The sequence below is a fragment of the Schistocerca piceifrons genome, chromosome 5, assembly GCF_021461385.2.
Source record: "Schistocerca piceifrons isolate TAMUIC-IGC-003096 chromosome 5, iqSchPice1.1, whole genome shotgun sequence".
NCBI lineage: Eukaryota > Metazoa > Arthropoda > Insecta > Orthoptera > Acrididae > Schistocerca > Schistocerca piceifrons.
The window spans coordinates 313,082,238-313,101,222 of NC_060142.1; the positions used below are offsets into that span (position 1 = coordinate 313,082,238).

Below are 18,985 nucleotides of genomic sequence, written 5' to 3' on the forward strand. Positions count from 1 at the left end.
TCCCTACCCTCCCATGACTTCTTCTCCAACCTTCTACCATTTTCTTTGCAACCCCCCACCTCCAATCTATCCCATACTGACCACTTCCTCCGCTCAACCACCAACAAGGCTAATGTCTTGCCAGATTACCATGCCAATCCCAGGAAGGACCTGCACCATGACATATTCCACCATCTCCAATTCCCCAAACCCCTGGCTCCACAAGTGCCCTAACTTAGACTCTACTACCAGCATTGCCCATAAAAAAACTCAAACCAATCCTCAAACCCATTCAAAACCCCTCCCATCACGCCCATAAGGACCTCCGTATTTACGAACACTCAGGACCCACCTTCCAAATGTGATTTACTCGAGCAGAGCAGGTGAGTTACTAGCAATTGATCAACTGATTTTTTTGGACATCTGCCAGCAACTCATGATGGACTGCAATGTATAGTGTTAGCTGCAAATGTATTCTCCAAAAATGTTTAATTGCACCCACTAAAAAAAAAAAACCACAAGTAAGGGTTTAGTTAATAAACTACAAAAGGAGCATTATCTAATAATGAAGGATGTGTTCAAAGCCATGTATAAAGGCGGGATGGCTTTTAACCTGAATAAGCGAGAAATTGTGCAGCCAGAATTCTCTTTCTTAGATTATCAGGTAACATATGATGGAATACAACATAACAAGGAGAAGATAAAGGCTATTGCTTAGTGCAAGAGACCAACAAACAGGAATCAACTGGAGTCAGTTATTGAGCTATGTACATTCCATAGAAAATTCATAAGTGATTACAATATGAATTCACCAAATCTATGTGGGTCGTTAAAAATGATTGTTACTTGGAGATGGTTTGCTAAATGTTAAGGAATTTGAAGCTATCAAGAACAGCTTAAGTAGCAGTAAAGTATAATACTATGCTGACACGTCACTGACTTTCTGTATTGCATCTGACTGTTCAGATTATGGTGTATCATCAGTTCTGTTCCAGGAGAAAATGACAGACAGGAAAATAAATTTTGTTTTAAATTAAAAACAAAGAAAGTCAAGTTTCCTACGTATATAACCTTCCATTAATTTCACCTTAAATTTTTTTTAATTCACTGGTGATTGTCTCACCTTTATTTTGTGGTTTTGTCATCTTCATTTTATTTGTCCCGTGGCTGAAGAGCTGGTTGAAGGCACCACTGACAGCCTGCCCCCCACTATTATGGGGCAAGAGAGATGAAGTGACTATAATGAAGGGAAAGACAGTACTGTCAAGGAAAGTTGCTCAAAAAAATAAAAGAAAGTGACTGGATTCACAACAATGACAGCTATTTTACGATAAATACTGGACTATGATGCAATGGTCATGACTATACAACTGAGGTTAGGAAGTCAAGGTTGCACAAACACAGTATGAAACAAAAGGGGGAATAACACAGAAGACTTGATCAAAAAGTCAGTAGTATCCACCAGGCCACATGAACTATTTATAGAGGCCAACTTTCAAAATTTAATTTTCATTATAAATATTTTGTCTATGGCAATAAAATTTATACAGGGTGGTCCCGAATTCATGGTACAAACTTTAATGGTAGGTACAGGACATTGTAACAAGGATTTATTGTATAGGAATGTATAGTCGCAGGTGACGCGGTGAGGCGTAAACAGGGGAAAGAGAAATGGAGTGATCGGTTGGTGTCACTGCCGGTAGAGGGCAGTAGATGAACATGATGTATCGCAGTAGGGACAAGCGCCATTCACAATTGTGCTGCCGTAGACGATGGGTGACTTTACGTATGCAGAAAAAGCAGACATGCATTACATGTACGGCCGTGCAAATGGTAACGCCAGAGCTGCGTTACGAATGTATCGCGCGGAGTATCCTAATCGACGAATGCCGGATCATAGAATTTTTCAACGGTTACATCGTCAACTTTGTGAAACAGGTACGTTCGACGTCAACAGACATGACGCTGGTCGATTAAGAGCTGTACGCACTCCAAGACTGGAAGAACGCATCTTGAACATAGTGGCTGATAGACCCGAGTCAAGCACAAGAACTGTTGCGCGTGACGTACATGTGAGTCATCAGACTGTATGCAGAGTGTTAAATGAAAATCGCTTACACCCCTTCCATTTTCAAAAAGTACAAGCATTGAATCCGGCAGATTATCCTCTTCGCGTGAACTTCTGCCAGTGGTTGTTGCAGCAATGTGCGTTGCAGCCGGATTTCGTAGGTCACGTGCTATTTACAGATGAAGCGACATTTTCACGTGAGGGTGTCTTTAATGCGCACAATTCCCATGTGTGGGCAACAGATAATCCACATGCAACGCGTCCACATGCGTATCAACAACGTTTCGGTATTAATGTGTGGGCTGGTATTGTGAACGACTTTTTGATTGGGCCATACTTACTACCCACGCGACTCTGTGGCGAAAGCTATCTTATTTTTCTGCAAGAAGTGTTACCAGAACTGCTGCAAGATGTTCCGCTCGCCATTCGTAACCGCATGTGGTTTCAGCACGATGGAGCGCCAGCACACTTCAGCACTGCTGTACGGAATTACCTGAATGCCACGTTTGGTGCTAGATGGATTGGGCGTGGTGGACCAGTCCCTTGGCCACCCCGATCTCCTGATTTCTCTTGCCTCGATTACTTTTTATGGGGACATCTTAAGAGTCTTGTTTATGAGACTCCAGTTGACTCAGATGAGGATCTCGTCGCTCGCATATCTGTAGCTGCTGCAGGTGTGCGTGAAATACCAGGCATCTTTGAACGTGTACGCCAATCGCTGCACTGACGCTGTCAAGCATGTATCGCTCATGGTGGACGCAATTTTGAACACTTACTGTAAACATGACACTTGTCAACAACGATTTCAATAAAATCTTTCGTTTTCCTTTCGGCCGTTATTTCCCCTGTTTACGCCTCACCGCGTCACCTGGGACTATACATTCCTATACAATATATCCTTGTTACAATGTCCTGCACCTACCATTAAAGTTTGTACCATGAATTCGGGACCACCCTGTATTATGGTGTTTGAGAAAGAGAGTAGAAGAAAAGGAAGTTCTTGTTAATATACACATCCATAACATAGATTTTTGTTTTGTTTTAACAGTGTGAGGCTTGTGATAGGGCATATTATGGGGGCCCCTACATGGATTATTAGGTAACATGTCTTTATGTATTATGAGATACACATTTCACAGCTTAGAAAATGTTAAAATACTAGTTTTAGTGCTCTGTATTGTATCAAGCAGCATTGTACATGAGATATATAAGATGTAACACACCCATTTAGTCAACTATAGCTCACCTAAATACAAGAATCTTTCATTAGAAGAAATTAACCTATTGTAATCACTAATGTTCTGAAATTTACAGAAAAACTAATTATTTCATTTGTTGTCACTATCAGACAATAATCATGCACAAATATTAGTGTTAAAATCAGTTCAGTCATTAAATAAGAAATTAACTGACAAACTTTGATTATTCCATAAAACATGGGTAGATTTTGTAGTGCTTCGAGAATTTCCGCATAAATTCCAGAACCACTTGTCCTTCTACCTTCTCAAACACACGGTATTTTAAAAATAAGTGTGAAAGAACACAAGTTTGTATGTGCAGGCTGGAAAGGAGTCACAAGCATAAGGTAGAAGCGACAGTCGAACGGCATCGACAAGTGTTTGCCGCTCGTGCCACGGAAGTCGTATTGGAAGAATAAGAAGTAATCTTGTAGTATTCTTTGCTGTTTTAGTGTCTGTGATTATTGCTAAAGGAAAAAGAACAATTGATTTATAGACATTTAATTGTACTTCATTTATTAGAGTCGCTTGAGACTAGAGACTTTTATCTTAATTCATGTCTTGGACTCGGAGAAGTCAAGATGAATGTTCATATTTTCTTATGGTTTTTAAACCAACTCTTATGTCTCAATGTACTTAATTATTTATAAAGCTCGAGATACGAGTGAGACGACAAAGATATTTATATGCCTAAGAAGAGACTTTTGTTCTGCGTAGCAGTTCTAGTACATCGTTAAACAATGAGTATGTTGACACTTAAGTTCCTATATGTGATCAATAGATTACAGAAATAAGAAGATATTGTTTTCTGTCATCCAAAAAAGCATTAGAACGTGGTGACCAATAAAAAGGACTCGAAAAAACCTGAATTTTGAGAGGAAATCGAAGCAGAAGATATGATGTGTTACCATAGCAACCAAGTATAAAAAGACAAGAGAACTGTTTCATGGAATTGGATTTGGCCTAAAAGTTCAAATGGTTAAAAGTATTAAATGCAATAAAAGAGAAGACGTAAGAAAGATATTATGCTAAAAGAAAAGAGAGAAGATTCCGGTGTATTCCAACTAAGAAGAAATACGATGGGAATAATTCAGTGAAGAAGATCCGGTGTGGGGAGCAAGTGGCTCTCACCCACATCGCGAGGACACAGACGTGGAAACCAGCCTAAGTCTGATGATGCTGGCACCAGTCGCTGATCACTGATGCTGATTCCACATATGCTCAGCGATGCCGAAACCAACATTCGATGCCATCAGCGCCAGAGTGTTCACCGGCACTGATTACGCATCCACTCACCAATGCAGCTAGAATTCTATGCCGAGTGAGTGTGAAATAAAAACTTTATTACTATAGTAAGAAGTGTTACAAAATACTGTGGGGTGAACTTTCACTGTGTAATCGGTATAATTTAATTAGTATTAAATGCTCACAAGAGCTAAAGCCAATAGAAGCAGGGACAGTATACAACAAGTTGGAGGGAAGTCAGAACCAGCCATGACTATGAGAATTACTGAAGAAGGGCCCGACTGGTCTGAGTTAGTAAATCTGATCAAAACTTTAAATGCAAAATTAGACGCTCACTTCAATGTCCAGAGTGAAGCTTTAAGTGCTCATTTCTATATTCTAAATTAAAGGCTAGAGGTGAGATTCTAAATACAGGACTAGATTTAATAAATTCTCAATTAAAGGCTCTAAATGAAACATATTCAAACAACAAATATAGGTTTGTTAAATGTCAAAGCAGATGCTCAAAGCCAAGAATCTAGTAATCTATGCAAAGGCATAGGTGCTTTAAAAAATGAATTTGATGCCAAATGTAATAATGTAGAATCAGAACCTATTGAAAGCTTAGACTCTTTGGAAGATGTGTACAATAGTGAATACAATAATGTAAGACAGGGAATGAATATTTTGAAATGGGGTGTAGATCAGCCTAAAGAATTAATACCAATTATTCAATCGCAAATTACAGGTGAAAGTACTTGAGTGGATAATGTCGATAAATACTTCAAACAGAATATATCTAACTTTGATATTATAAATGTATGTAGTTTGGAGGAACCATATGCACAAATTATAGACCGAGATATTACTGAAAGTATAATCTCCGGAAACGTTGTGACTGTTGCTTTTTCCGTACTTAATGATGCAAGCAAAGTTATGGACAACTTGTGTGAAAAATTCAAACTTGTCCATGACAAAGTAGAAAATAGGCTAACTTTACTGAATGTTGTGTTTCCTAGTAAAGTGGTAATTGTTTTGTTGTGGGGAGGCTTTCACACAAAATCTAACGAGAAGTATTGGACCGTAAGTAATTGAGTGAGGTCAATGTCAGACCCATGGGATCTGGGTGGAGTCCCATTTGTCTCCCAGGGACGTTACCATTCTCTGTTAATGGGCGAAGTGATGACCGTTCGATCCCTAGTTGTTTTCGGTGTTTCTTCTGTTCTATTTTTCCTGCACCAAATTCCCTTCAATTCTTAAACTATTCTGTAATCTATTCTTGAATTCTTAAACTATCCTATAATGTTAGTAATTAGGAAACTGGATATGACTACAAGATTAGGACCAATTTAAGAGAATCCCAGATGAACAGTGATCTCTAGACATGAAATGAAATGGATAAAATATTATTTGAGTGAAAGGTACAAAATGATGGTACTATTTACACCTAGTGGTGTCTGGAAGACATAAACTGAACAGAGTATTTTATGTGTGTATAAAATATAGTGTAAAGTGATTAACTACACAACTATTTGATTGTAGTGTATAATTTTCTATTTTTATAGAACATTTTATACCTTTTATGAGATGTGATGTAAAGGGAAGGGTTTGTATTGGTTTTGGAAGGGCTGGGTATTATACATTAAAGCATGATCTACACTAACTAATAAATCATGGCTAACACAGAACACACACCACACCTTCCAGACAGCCCTCGCAGACAAGTGTGACTGATTCTTCACCATTTGCCATTCCAAAGGGGTTGCTAGGATTTTCTTTGGGGACCTCAAAGGTGATGGTGAGAATGTCTGTTCTGTAGGAGACGTTTAACATCATACCTCCTCCGGCTTCTCACTCAAGTACCAGTGAAGTAGGGATCCTGGGGAAGGGGGACGGGAAGGATTTCCTGTCTTTGGGGCTATCTTCTTTCTCTTCTTTGATCTTAGCAACCATTTCTATTTTTTCCTTTCTTACTTCTCTTTTGAGTACCTGACTATTTTTTCCCTCTTTCCATATTCATCTACTTCAATTGCAGAAGTCCTTCTCATTTTACGTGGTTTCCAATAACTTATAACTTATTTTATATAAGTAGGCCGAAGAATCAGGCTACACAAACACACATCATCATACACACAAAGATACACGAGTACGCAAACAAGGAAACCACTAACTAGAAACCTGTCGAGAGGTATGAACTGTCAGGTGTTGTAGGAGGAAGGTATGTGTACATTGGGAAATATGCATACATTGTTGTTCATTGTGACGGTCCTACATCGCACGCATATATAGGAAAATATATATATACATATGAGAACTATGATGATTTCAAAAAATGGTTCAAATGGCTCTGAGCACTATGCGACTTAACTTTTGAGGTCATCAGTCGCCTAGAACTTAGAACTAATTAAACCTAACTAACCTAAGGACATCACACACATCCATGCCCGAGGCAGGATTCGAACCTGTGACCGTAGCGGCTGCCCGGTTCCAGACTACAGCGCCTAGAACCGCACGGCCACTCCGGCCGGCTATGATGATTACATATCACATATATACATAAGTATAGAAAAACTATGATGATTTTACAATGAGTATACAAAAGAAGGAGGCATGAGTAAAGAAGAAGAATGCAAGCCAGATTGGAGTTAATTATGATGCTTAATTAAGTAAAGTCAGTGTAGCAAATACTCTGATGGAGTGATGAGTCAGCCGCGCGGGATTAGCTGAGCGGTCTAAGGTGCAGCAGTCCTGAACTGTGCGGCTGGTCCCGGCGAAGGTTCGAGTCCTCCCATGGGCCTGGTTGTGTATGTTTGTCCTTAGGATAATTTCGGTTAAGTAGTGTGTAAGCTTAGGGACTGATGACCTTAGCAGTTAAGTCCCATAAGATTTCACACATTTTTGAGTGATGAGTCAGAGAGTAGTGGTATGTGATCATTAGGTGTAACATAGTATCTCTACGAGTTGAGTAATATGGGTAGACATAGTATCTATTAAAGATTACAGAAGTTGAAAAGTAGAGGAGGACTCTTAGAGTATTAAATGAAGTATTAAGAAGTGAGCGTGAAGTGTGAAATAGATTTTTATTTTTTCCAGGAAATATTTAATTATAGGGCACATAAAGATGTATACTAGGGCAATTAACCGTGAGGCCTACTCAGGAAGGGTAAGGAGGGTACACCCAGCATTTATTGAATATAAAAGGCAGATAGGCAGTCCTCAGAACGGCTGACCTATACTGTATGAACAGGGGCACAAAGAAGGGGATTGACCTGTACCTACCAAAACGGAAGGAGGAAATGCACTCATAGGGTCAACCCAGGTGTAAGGTATAGATGCTGATCGTAGGGGAAAAGGACAGTATCATGACAGAAGTCGCACATTTAATAGGAATTATTCTGGTAAGTTTGAATTCTATATTCCACCAGCATTATTATGTTTTATGTGCGTTTGCAAGTGCCGAGAAGAACACTTTCATTTGCCCAGAGTTCCTCCAAAACACAAACAGTCCATAATTAATGAGGCTATTACATACTAAAGAAGCAGTACAAAGGATTAGAATAAAGAGTAAAATACTCAAGTGTCATGAGCACCTGGAGCTTATGATTGGAAACCCAAAGGTCGAGGCCCCACGACTCCTAGATATAAAATAATTGACTCCAACACTGAGTGAAATATTCCCGTTTTATAATCAAAGTAAAATGAAAAAAGAAAAGCTAAATAGTAAATAAATGGGTTATGCACAGTTAATAAAAAAATGTGGAATTATGAATTGTTATTCTTTGTAATAAAATGCACATTATGAGTATGTATAAAATATCACATGTTCAAGCTGAGGGGAGGGATATGTAGTGCTTCGAGAATTTCCACGTAAATTCCAGAACAATTCATCCTTCTACCATCTCAATTACACGATATTTTAAAAATAAGTGTGAGAGAATGTACATACTGCGTGACACATGTCTGTGTGTGCAGGCTGGAAAGGAGTCACGAGCACAAGGTAGAGGCGACGGTCGAATGTCATCGATAAGTGTTTGCCACTTGCACCACAGAAGTTGTTTTGGAAGAACAAGAAATAATCATGTAGTATTCTTTTCTGTTTTAGTGTCTGTGATTATTGTTAAAGAAAAATGAACAACTGATTATACTTCATGTGTTGGACATGCTAGAAGTAAGACATGTTCATGATTATGTGGTTGCAAAAACTACACTAAAAAATATATTTAATCGAATCTAATGCTGGACGAATCGGTCGACTTGCAAACATTCGAATATTTATGTGAGAAGTGGTAAATTTGTTCTTTAGAGAGAGAGAGAGAGAGAGAGAGAGAGAGAGAGATAGAGAGAGAGAGAGAGAGAGAGAGAGAGAGAGTCTGATAAATTCCCGTAACCAGCATTATTCTTCGGAGAAGGAGGTTTTGGAGATCGACGTAGCACACTATCCAGAGAAGATCGGCTGTGGATATCAAGTAAGTCACCTGATGTGAGAGATGTGTGGATTTTGCTTGCAATCCAAAGTCACACCGCTTTCTTATTGCCACACAGCATTAGAATTTCTGGCTTACTGATGCACTGCCAATCATGTTCACTCTCAAGAGATTATGTTTCTATAAAAACTCAAATCAGATTCATTGTAAGTAACTCTGTAATTATGAGTCCTAGAACTTTTTGTCATGAACAAACTATTGTTCTGATCACTAAATCTATTTTTGCATTATGTAAAGAACTCCAAAATATGTTAGCCTCAACATTCCTGTTGTAATTAATGAAATATTAATTATTTTGTAACAAGAATTGTTAGTCAAATTTGTCAAGCAGACTTTCGATACTAAAGCTGAAAAGCAATTTTAGAAATCATGTTTGTTATAATCAGTCATTTATTATCTTCAAGCCTGTAACTGTAATTCCTTATGAAATAACTGATTTTAATTGTAACACAATTAATGTGACTTTGTTGAGCACTACTTTGAAAGAACCTGTATTGTTAAGAAACTATACAAGCAATGAGATTAAGAATGGCAGTAGAGTAGTTGTTCTGGAGCAATATAAACATTAACACGAGATGCAAATTATGTGTTGGTGTAAATTATTTAATGTCATCGGCTTCTCACATTGACTCTTGAGATTTCCACAGTGAAGCAATTAATATTATGCACCCAAATTAACACTGTACTGGTGGAGAAAAGTCGTCATAACCAATAAGATAGGTACACACTCCAAGCATTTCACTGAAGTTAACACAGACTCATAATCTACGAGTGTGTCACTCCAACATTTTTAGCTAGAACCTGGTAAAAGTTTGTGTTAGAGGCTATATATGTAGACCACATAAATTCAGAAGGAGTATCTGGATGGGGAGGCAGTATAATAAAGAGGATGACTGATATTAATCCCAAGGGACAATAAAAAGTAATCCTGGTGTCTATGGTAACTATAGTGCTTGAAAAATGAGTCAAATGAGTGGAGATAGTGGGGGATACATTAATACCAGTTGATTTTAAGTACAGTTGTTTATTGCATAGGAAAGTTATACAAATGATGGAATGGCTTATGAATAGGCAGGGTTGTCAATTAAAAATTAATGAAAGGTAAGATCACTGCACCGCATTTTTTAAAGGAGGAATAAAGAGACACAGTAGATGTCCAAGGAATCATCTGAAAGTAAGGTGGATACTTTGGAGGAAAGAGGTTTTGTTCTGAATCAGGATATTGGTAATACATGATGGAAGAATTTTTGCTAAGTAATACGAAGTGGAGTTCCTGGATCTGAGGAGCTGACAATATAACTGGAGTGTGTAGGTCACACTTGGAGGAACTGATTGTAACTGGGGATGCATTTTGCTGACGGAGCATCCCATAGAAAAGCTAAAGTAACCCTAAATATTCATACAGCTATATCAATCTGTTTCTCCTTGACAGCTTCTATTCTGTAGAAGAAATTCTATGTTTGTAATACGTAAAAGATGGTGGGCAGGAATGACGATTTATTGTGTAAAATGATCCGTGGAACATGAAAGTAACTAACTCATTATCATAAATTAGAGGAAGTTTAATGATTGTCACCTAATGACTGAAGTACTCAGTGTTGGTAGACTCATTAATATAGAGGACAATTCATATGAGAAGACGAATGAATGTACTGTCAAACAAAGTCATAGAAGTATGAAGCACCTCTCAGTCTTGTGAAAATTCAAATGGATTTGATGAACTGGTAAAATATAATGCGCCAGAGAAAGTGACTGAAGAGTTTGGTAGAAAGTTTCAGGGTGAAAGGTCTTGATATTCCTAGACATTAAAAAATGGAGGTGTTTGATGTTAAAGTTATGAAAGCATAAAGAAGAATCGCTTCCACAATAACAGTTGTTGCCCATATCCTTCAGCTGAGAAAACTTCTGGAAACGTAAATGATAGTTTGAGAAAATATATATGTTGAACAGAGACAGAAAAGTAAAGAAGTTGCATAATTAGTTATTAACATTATTACTGAGAATATCAGGATTCATTGTATAATCATTACTGTTTTGTTGTTACAGTATCGGTGTTACTTGACATTGTGAGGATGGTAACGGGGGGATGCAATGCGAGATGCTGTATTGATATACAAATCTCAGTGGGTATTTTTCTGCACATTTTCACCCATTAGAATGTCACGCCGCTGTTTTCTCTCTTTCTCTCTCTTTCTTTTTAAGGGTGGGGGGTGAAAATGATAGGTGTGTGTTAGTTGAGATTGTAATGTTATGTCGCATGTGCAGCACACAACTTAGGAGAGCTGGAGCTGAGGTGACAGCAGAGCCATCCAGAAATCAGAACCTGGGCCACAGCTGGTGTCAGACAGGAACGCCCTCACTGGGCATTGAGCTGGCCGCAAAATTTAAATGATGTTATTATAAAAATTGCAAAGAGTGGAAACATCTCTTCGTCTTGTCTGATTAAGGGTCTATGTGAGGTTTCTTAAGAGAGTTAAGCCTAAGCCAGTGCATCAAATGAGGTGATGTATAATGTTCTGGACTTTAATGTTAATATGTGGAAGGAGGAGAACTGTAAAAGTGGCGGACCCATATAGGATCAGCTCCAATTTTTTTTTTATTCATTTCAAGCAGAAAATTTAAGTTGGAAATGCATAGACTTCACAGGATTACCAGATTTTATCTATAATACAACACCGCAAAAACCACTGTACAAATTTGGACGAATAAATAATAATCTGTGGTCCAGTATATACTCTGTTAATTTTTGTAACAGAGAAAATTACATTGCTTACCACCTGTCCAACTGAAAATGCTCACAATCCCAGTGTCCTAGTAAAAATGAACACTAACTCCATGGCTCTCAAGGGGATTTTGCAGCTTCAGCATCATAATAGGGCCTCTGCATTGTTAGGGGCAACACTGGGAGTCTAAATGATGATCCCTTCACAATGGACATGCAGTGGCATTGTGCTCCTGGTGCATCTGTAAGTCCATATGATTAACGTGTACAGAAGGTGTTGGGTGGTTGGTTGGTTGTTGGAGTTAAAGGGACCAAACTGTGAGGTATTCAGCCCATCATCCTACATGTATCGAACTAGGAATAACCCCCAGAAGGATAATAGGAAAGGCACATCCTGGGAAACCCAATTGTAACCAAGATACAATAAGACAGAGATAAAATCAAAGAGAAGTAGGAGGGGAGTAGGATAGGGTAAGGTGGGCAAGCCACTCTACCCAGAATGCAGTTGGAAGTCCTGGGAGCATGGTATGCTGTGGGAGACACACCCTCTGCAGCTCACCAGCAGCACCTCACTGTCTGTTACCCCAAGGAAATGAGCAACACAGATAAGATGATAAAAAGTTTAGAAAATATAAAACATTAGAAACAGCAAACATTAAAGATCAAGGAGAATAAAAATATGGGAAGGATAGGGGCCAAGTCAGACTGCCGAGCAAGAGCCGCCATGGGACCTGTGCCCCTGAGCAGGTCAGGGGTACCCTCCAACCCCTCACATAGTCCAAGAGGCCAAAGTGCTCCACCACACAGAGATGAGTAGAAACCACTTTCATGGGTGGAACGTAAAACCAGGTCAGCCGTTTTGGCATCGTCCACTACCACCAGAGGTACCATGTCAGGGAGTTAAGATATCGCCACAAAGAAGCCAAATTTGAGCATCTAGTGGGATGGGGATGACATCAGGGTTTAAGTGGGTCCTAATGTCACACAATGTGGCTGTGGGTCAGCCAAGTGTGGCCATTGCATAGATGACAAAGGACAGTAGATTCCCTGTGAAAAGGGCAAAGGGAAGACTGTCACGTGGTCATGGTCTCCTTTATAGCCCTCAGTTTGTTTGGGGAGTTAAGAATGAATGATTCCAAGGTCCAGGCATTCGACAATTTATGGCACAGAGTTGTCCAAAGGACCAGTTCTAGAACACTATTTTCACAATTGGCATCTTGGTAGCCTACTTTGGCAAGTAGTCAGCATGTTCATTCCCTGAGATCCCAACATACACAAGGGTCCAAATAAAGTTGACTAGCCATCCAGCTTGATGGAGGTAAGAAAGAAGATCCTGGATATTTGTGACTAATGGGTGACAAGGGTAGCACTGGTCTATAGCCTGAAGGCTGCTCAGGGAGTCACTGCATGTTAGAACCATCTTGCCAGTGCAAGAACAAGCATGGCCAAGGGCTCATTTGGTGCCCACCAACTCAGCAAGGAGTGTAGTTCACTGTACCCTGCATGTAAAACTGATTCATCCATCACTGATTGAGATGTCACTGTATACCGCTTCCAAACCCAGAAATTCATCAAAGGCAGCCAGGAACAGGTGGCAAAAGACTATGGAGTCAACTGAAGCTTTTGGTCCAAAGGATAAATCAAGACAGATCCAAGGTCTGTGTACATATCATGGGAGCATATGCGGTCCCTGGCAAGAGGTAACAGTGGGGATGTTGGAGTTCAGAGCAGCAGAGACATTGTAGTCGAACGGCAATTGTCATCCCAGTTCTAGGTCTCTGTTATGGCAGGTGGACCTCCCTACTAGGAAAAAGGACACAGTAGTTTGGGTGCTTAGGAGAGCTGTGAACATGTATAGCATAACTGAGTACCTGCTGTTGGTTCCTGATCCGTAGTGGAGGGTCCCAGCTGTCATGAGTAGGCTGTTCACAAGGCTAGCTCAAAAGCCTCCTGCTGCAAGTTGGAACCCCCAGTGGTGTATCAGGTCCAGTGACCACAATGCTAAGGGTGATACTGAACCATATGGCAAAAACTCATCATCAAAATGGGATAGGATCAGGGCTTTGTAAAGCTGCAGAATGGTCATGCAGTCTGCACCTTAGTTGGTGTTGTTGAGGCAGCAAAATGTATTAAGATGTAGCCAGCACCTTTGCTCAAGCTGGCGAATATGGAGAAGCCACATCAGCCAGGCATTGAAGGCCAGTCCCAAAAAGCGATAAGTCTTCATCACACTGAGTAATTGGTCAGTAAGGTAAAGCTCTGGTTGTGGATGAACAGTATGATGGTGACAAAAGTTCGAGACCCGAGTCACGGCTATCGAAAACTGAAAGCCGTGGATGAGTGCCAACGACTGCACCTATGAAAGGTGCCCTGGAGTCAGAGTTCACCAACACCCAATTAGAGGAGCAATAGCAAAAATCATTGGCACACAAGGAGGGTGATACAGAAGATCCCATGGCTGCTGCTGGATCCTTGATGGACACTAAAAAGACATGGACACTTAACACAGAGCCCTGTGGGACCCCTTACGGGTATGGGGGGTGCTATGAAAAGCACCAACTCTAATGTTGAAAGTACGGTGCGACAAGAATTTCTGTACAAACATCACAAGTGGGTGCCAGAGTCTCCACTCATGTAAAGCAGCAAGAATGTGGTCAAGGAGACAGCAATTAGGTGATGATGTCAGTGTAAAGTTGTCCAGATGGCAGACTCCGGGCAAACCAAATTATAAGCAGTGGAATGGCATTGGCAAAAAGTCTCAGATAGAACCAGAAGGCCCTGAGACTCAAGAGGCCAGCACAGTCACTGGCTCACCATGCATTTGAGTAACTTACAGAGAACATTGGCGAGACTATAAGTGCAATTGCTCAACCTACTGTTTAAGGACATGAAAGACAGGTTGATAGTTTTGAGAGGCAGAGGCTCGAGCATAAAGCAGAGCAAAATGTTCAGCTACGGTGTGTGGGTCAGTAAAAACAGTACCGTTTGAGAAATACCAAGTACATCTGTGGAGGACTGGTATCCATAGAGGTATATAATCTTCTCCAAAATCTGCGAAGGAGGCGTACGTGGTCCAATGGTTGAAATATACTGTTCCTTGCATTCTCCCTCCCATCACTTTATCAACTAACAGACCTCAGCATCAAGCTGCTTAAAGGCAATGAGATGCTCTATTGATGGATGGCACTTATGGCATTGGAGAGCCGATCTCTGGTCTCTAATGGCCTTGGCAATTTCCGGGGTCCACCAAGGTACTGCCTTTCGACAGGGGGATCCCGAATAGAGAATCACTAAGTCAGCTGCTGATAGAATGGCTGCTGTTACATTCTGGACAACCTCATCAATGCCTCCAATTAGTGAGGAGCACAGAACAACAGTGGAGGTAAAAGCTTTGTGAAGAGCCCAACTAGGTAGGCATGCTGGGGAGTGACGCTGAGGGAGGGACAGAGAGATTGGGAAGTGGTCACTACCACACTGGTCACTGTGGACTCTCCAGTGGATGGATGGGAGAAGACCAGGGCTACAAATAGAAAGATCAATAGCCAAATAAGTTTGATGTGCCACACTAAAGTGTGCAGAGGCACCAGTATTCAAGAGACAGAGGTTGAGATCTGCCAATAAGTTTTCTATGACTTTACTGCAGCCAGCGATCATGGTTCCATCCTACAAAGGGTTATGGACACTGAAGTCACCCAAGATTAGGACAGGTGGGTGGAGATGAGAACCCAATGCAGAAAATACGTTCCGAGGCACTCCACAACTGGGAGGAAGAAACATTACAGATGGTAAAATGCTGAAACGCCCTTACCCAAACAGTCAGCCTCCAAATTTGTGTCAAGAGGAATAAGTTCTCTGTATATACAAAGTGCTATCCAAAATTTACGGGACTGGTGCTGCCATCTGTTGAAAACATTACCTTTGGACTAACGGTCACCATCACTCTCAAAGTAGTTCCCATCCGCATGTACACACTGGACCCGCACTTCTGCCACTGGTCAAATGTTTTCGGGAAATCCTGTTCTTTGTGTTTATCACCGCCAATGATGCTTCTTGAATCCTCTCCAGAGTGTTGAATGGACGGCCTTTTAACTTGAATTTCAGTTTTGGGAATAGCGTGAAGTCACAAGGTGCCAAATCTGACGAGTACGGTGGGTGGGATACAACCACCATGTTGCTCTTTGCCAAAAATGTCCTGGTGAGCAAGGACGTGTGACAGGGCACGTTGTCATGATGCAGCAGCCAGTTCTCTTGACGCCAAAATTCGGGTCGACGTTGCCGCATGTTTTTACGGAGCCGTCACAAAACGTCACATTAGTACACAGAATTCACTGTCTGGTTGGGTGGGATGAATTCTTTGTGCACAATTCCCTTGATATCAAAGAAAACGATCATCATACTCTTCACCTGTCTCACTTTTTTGGGTCTCAGAGAGCCACTTCAACACACATGTATGGCTCATGCTCTGCCCCCCAAACACTTGTTGAATCATTGCAAGGTCCTCCGTAGCACTTTTCCCAAGATTTGCACAGAATCTGACACACACACGCTGTTCTGTTTGCAGATCCATCGTAAAATCGCCACACACCAGAGTATTATGAAAATCACTGTGGACACGCAACACGTCCTCCCAGCTGAATGCCACTCTGCACACTGACTCATAAGATATGCAGCTCTTGCCACCTAGTGGCGCAAGATCTACTACTCCTACTTTCCAGATGGCAGCACCAGTCCCAGAAATTTTGGATTCCACCTCATCTATAGTTCAGAATATAATGGCAAACTCCACCTGATACCTTATCACAATCAGCATGACTCTTAAAATATCCCAAGTATCCATGAAGAGCAGAGGCCCAAGTTGATGGAAATCAAGTTTCCTGAAAGGCAATGCAGAAAATAGGGGGAGAAGGTTGAGATATGTTGTAGTTCAGGCAGGTAGTGGAAAAATCCACTGCAATTCCGCTGGAGAATTGTGCTGTCAGTATACTGGGAGAGCGTGACGGGACCAAGGAGGCAGGTTATGTCCCAAGATTACCTGCTGCCACTGGTTGAGAGGGTATGATATCAAGACACATAGTTTCTGAAACACATTGTATGGTGCAACCTGGAGTCTCAGAGGCCACCGGGATCACTGACATGATCACAGGAGCAGAACATATGGGATCAGTTGGCGTGGGGTGCCATGAGAATTTAATTCTTCTTGAAAGACTTCTGTTTGTCTTTCTGTTCTTTAAGGGGTTTGGATGACTGGGAGGGCTTCCCTGAAGTAGTTTCAGGGACTGAAGATCATGAAGCCCAACAACAAGCAGCCTGTGGCTCCCAGGAATGTCCTGAGGGATCCCTTCCTCGCGTGAGTAACTGGACGAGGGTGATGGGGCTTTGGGTGGGGGATGGGAATCAGCATCCCCATTGGGTGGAGAGCCATTGATCCCAAAGTGTGTGTGTGGAAGAGGGAGCAGCAGGAGGAAAGCCCCCAACCATCAGGGGGCAGGCATGGTCAAGCCCTGAGGGCTCACTGTAGGACGCTTAATGGAGAAGACTACTGTTTGCAGAGACAGTGACATAACCTTAGGCGTAGCATATGACCTAGAAGCAACCTTTTGTCCTTTGGCCCCCTATGGGCACATTGGACAAAGTGTACACCCTGTCGCTCCAAGTTTGCATGTAGCCCATCATAAGATTGCGTGAGGTGATCATGATGGTAAGTGATGCCTTGTATCATGTTTAGACTATTACAGGGAGCGATAAGTCACCAGAATGTTACCCAGCTTGCCACAAGCAAGCAACACCCATGACTGGGCAAGGGATATTGTTCTACTCAAAGTTGACCCATCTTCATTTTGGAGATGGGTGCATACTCTTTGGCATACATGGGGAGGTACCAGCTGAGGCACCAACAGTGCACAAGCCCTGCTTGGTCAGGGGGCTGCTACCATGCAGGCGCTTAATATCCCCTCCCTCCCTCCCGCTGCTGCCACAATGGGAGCTACTGTGCTGGGTTTTAGGCGTAGGCGTATTACCTTACTGGAAAGGAAGGACGTTTAGGTAGAAAGGCACAAAGGTGAAACAGACACCACATTCAGCAGCCTTCCATGCACGATCACACTTCTGAAAAATTTGGAAAAATGGTGACAGGTCAAACCCCACAACGGGGGACCACGTGTTTTTTAATGAAAAGGTGTATAGAGTGCCGAAAGTGAAATAGAAAACCAGGGTCCTAAATCACTTACCAACTCCAAGTGGGGTTTACACCAGAAAACCATCCAATGGAAAGGCAGACGGAGAAAGGGATGGTGGAAGTATAGGCTTGTAGCAGAGAAAGGAATGTAATGGTGCAAAAGCTGGGACCCTGTTGTAGCCAAGCATGTACTCACAAAGAGTTGTGAGCCCTCAGGGAGGAAGGGGGAGGGGGGGGCACAGAAGGTGTTGATCAATTTTCAAAGAATGGAGGTCAAATGAGGAAGCAGTGGCAAAGCACGATTTAGCTCGAATGGCCAAGGAAAAGAAAGTTTGGAAAACGGAAATAAGTAACCATAACCAATGTCTTATACAAAAGCTAGGTTGCTAACAATGAAGCTATCCTATAGACCAAACCAAAGAACAGGATTTCAGTACAGGAAAGGAAGGAGTAGTGGCTCACAGTTCCTTGCTTGCCACACAAGTACTCACACAGCATTTGTGGAGCCGAAGGGGGAACTAAGAAAGAAATAAGTTGTGATTTAAGTTGTACCACTGCAGTTGCTTAGATTGGTTTGGAGAAACTATGGATATATAAAGCAGGATGACTTTGGGAACTCAAATTATGATAAGTTACCTAAATTCATAGGCTCTAAATTTAAGTCTGCACCCAGTCAAAGACAAACACGGATTTGCAAGCAGGTGCACAATTATACACAGATGCACACACGTGCATATGTACAACTGTTTGAAAAGGAATGCTCAAGTGGAAGAGAGAAGGGAAGAAATCATGGGGAAGAGGTGAGAGGTAAATGAATGTTACTTACGGGTGTTCATTTGAATCTGTCATTGATGGCACCCCATGCTTGAAGTCACCTTTCTGGACACAATCAAAGCAGTCATCACCTGAAAAACAACACAGATATTTCTGGGGTGTGTAACTGAGAATGTGTTACGAACATGTTAAACAAGGAAACAAAGAATAAAAATTTCATTCTGCTCAAAATATAATTTACCTGGGCTGATATCATATTTGAAACATAATGTAGCCACTTTCACATTTTTCATTGTGTGCTCTTAAAGTACTCGTAATTCC

General features: G+C 41.3%; 1 protein-coding gene across 1 annotated transcript in view; it reads right to left on the bottom strand.

Moving 5' to 3' along the window:
* LOC124798669 overlaps positions 1-18,985 on the bottom strand; it is a 100,430-nt gene that overhangs the window by 60,523 nt on the left and 20,922 nt on the right. The window contains exon 2 of the mRNA XM_047262169.1: positions 18,717-18,795. Coding sequence (XP_047118125.1) covers positions 18,717-18,795 — 79 coding nt within the window. The remainder of the gene's footprint in view (positions 1-18,716; positions 18,796-18,985) is intronic.